The sequence below is a fragment of the Choloepus didactylus genome, chromosome 17, assembly GCF_015220235.1.
Source record: "Choloepus didactylus isolate mChoDid1 chromosome 17, mChoDid1.pri, whole genome shotgun sequence".
In the NCBI taxonomy this organism is placed as follows: Eukaryota; Metazoa; Chordata; class Mammalia; order Pilosa; family Megalonychidae; genus Choloepus; species Choloepus didactylus.
The window spans coordinates 26,398,208-26,399,847 of record NC_051323.1 but is presented as its reverse complement, the minus strand read 5'-3'; the positions used below and the strand labels follow the sequence as shown (position 1 = coordinate 26,399,847).

Below are 1,640 nucleotides of genomic sequence, written 5' to 3'. Positions count from 1 at the left end.
CACAGTCATTGTGCACAACAGGGTTCACTATGTTATACAGTCCCATGCTTTATCCTCTAGCTTTCCTTCTAGTGACATACACAACCCTAAAGTTCCCATTTCAACCACTATCACATCCATAATTCAGTGCTGTCAGTTATCCTTACAGTAATGTGCTACCATCCCCTCTATCCATTTACAGACATTTGCAATCAACCTTATTAAAAATTCTTGGCGGAGCAGGGTCCGACCAAGATGGCGGTGCAGGTGGTGCAGGCGGTGCAGGCGGTTCATCTCGAGTCTGACGCTTTCCTGGTTTGTCTCAACCATGCCCTGAGCACAGAAAAGGAGGAGGTGATGGGGCTGTGTATAGGGGAGTTGAATGATGACCCAAGGAATGGCTCAAAATTTGCATATACTGGAACTGAAATGCGCACAGTTGCTGAAAAGATTGACAGTGTGAAAATTGTTCACATTCATTCCGTCATCATCTTGCGACGTTCTGATAAGAGGAAGGACCGAGTGGAAATTTCTCCAGAGCAGCTGTCTGCAGCTTCAACAGAGGCGGAGAGGTTGGCTGAACTAACAGGCCGCCCTATGAGAGTTGTGGGCTGGTATCATTCCCATCCTCATATAACTGTTTGGCCTTCACATGTCGATGTTCGCACACAAGCCATGTACCAGATGATGGATCAAGGCTTTGTAGGACTTATTTCTTCCTGTTTCATAGAAGATAAAAACACAAAGACTGGCCGGGTACTCTACACTTGCTTCCAATCCATACAGGCCCAAAAGAGCTCAGAGTATGAAAGAATCGAAATCCCAATCCATATTGTACCTCATGTCACCATTGGGAAAGTGTGCCTTGAATCAGCAGTAGAGCTGCCCAAGATCCTGTGCCAGGAGGAGCAGGATGCATATAGGAGGATCCACAGCCTTACACATCTGGACTCAGTAACCAAGATCCATAATGGCTCAGTGTTTACCAAGAATCTGTGCAGTCAGATGTCAGCAGTCAGCGGGCCTCTCCTCCAGTGGTTGGAGGACAGACTGGAGCAAAACCAACAACATTTGCAAGAGTTGCAACAAGAAAAGGAAGAACTTATGCAAGAACTTTCTTCCCTAGAATAAGGCAGGAGACAAAATGGGGAAAGACGAAAATATCAAGATGTAAAATTAATTAAGCTAAATCAATTTTGAAGAAGAAGAATAAAGTTGGAAGACTCACATTACCCAATTTTTTTTTTTTTGATCATCATTTTGTTGGGGTGTGTTCGCATACCACGCAGTCATGCAGGGCCAGTTGTGCTTTCGATTGTTTGCAGTGCCGTTGCATGGTTGTGCATTCATCGCCTGGGTCGGTCCCTGGCGCCTTCATTGGCGCGCACACAGGAATAACAAGAGTGGTAGTTGGAGTGGGGAAGGGCAATTGAGGTGGGGGAGAACGCTGGGTACCTTTGTCTGTTTGTTTCCTTCCCCTGCTTTTCTGCACGTCCATCCGTGGACTGGACGGGGTGGAGTTTGGTCCTTGTGGCTTTCCCGGTCCCATTGTCGCCCCTCATGGGCTACATTTTTGTGCGGCTGTCTTCGGGATTCGTGGGTTCTGGGTTGTGGTTTGATGGTTTCGGGTGTCCGCCGCTAGCTACCCCAATTCTTTGGCA

The 1,640-nt window shown here is 47.2% G+C and overlaps 1 protein-coding gene across 1 annotated transcript; it reads left to right on the top strand.

Moving 5' to 3' along the window:
* The first annotated feature begins 222 nt into the window (after nucleotides 1-222).
* Nucleotides 223-1,211, top strand: LOC119512429 (lys-63-specific deubiquitinase BRCC36-like). The gene has a single exon (XM_037807075.1). The coding sequence runs from the start codon at nucleotides 235-237 to the stop codon at nucleotides 1,108-1,110; it is 876 nt and encodes a 291-aa protein (XP_037663003.1). The 5' UTR covers nucleotides 223-234; the 3' UTR covers nucleotides 1,111-1,211.
* Nucleotides 1,212-1,640: the final 429 nt, after the last annotated feature.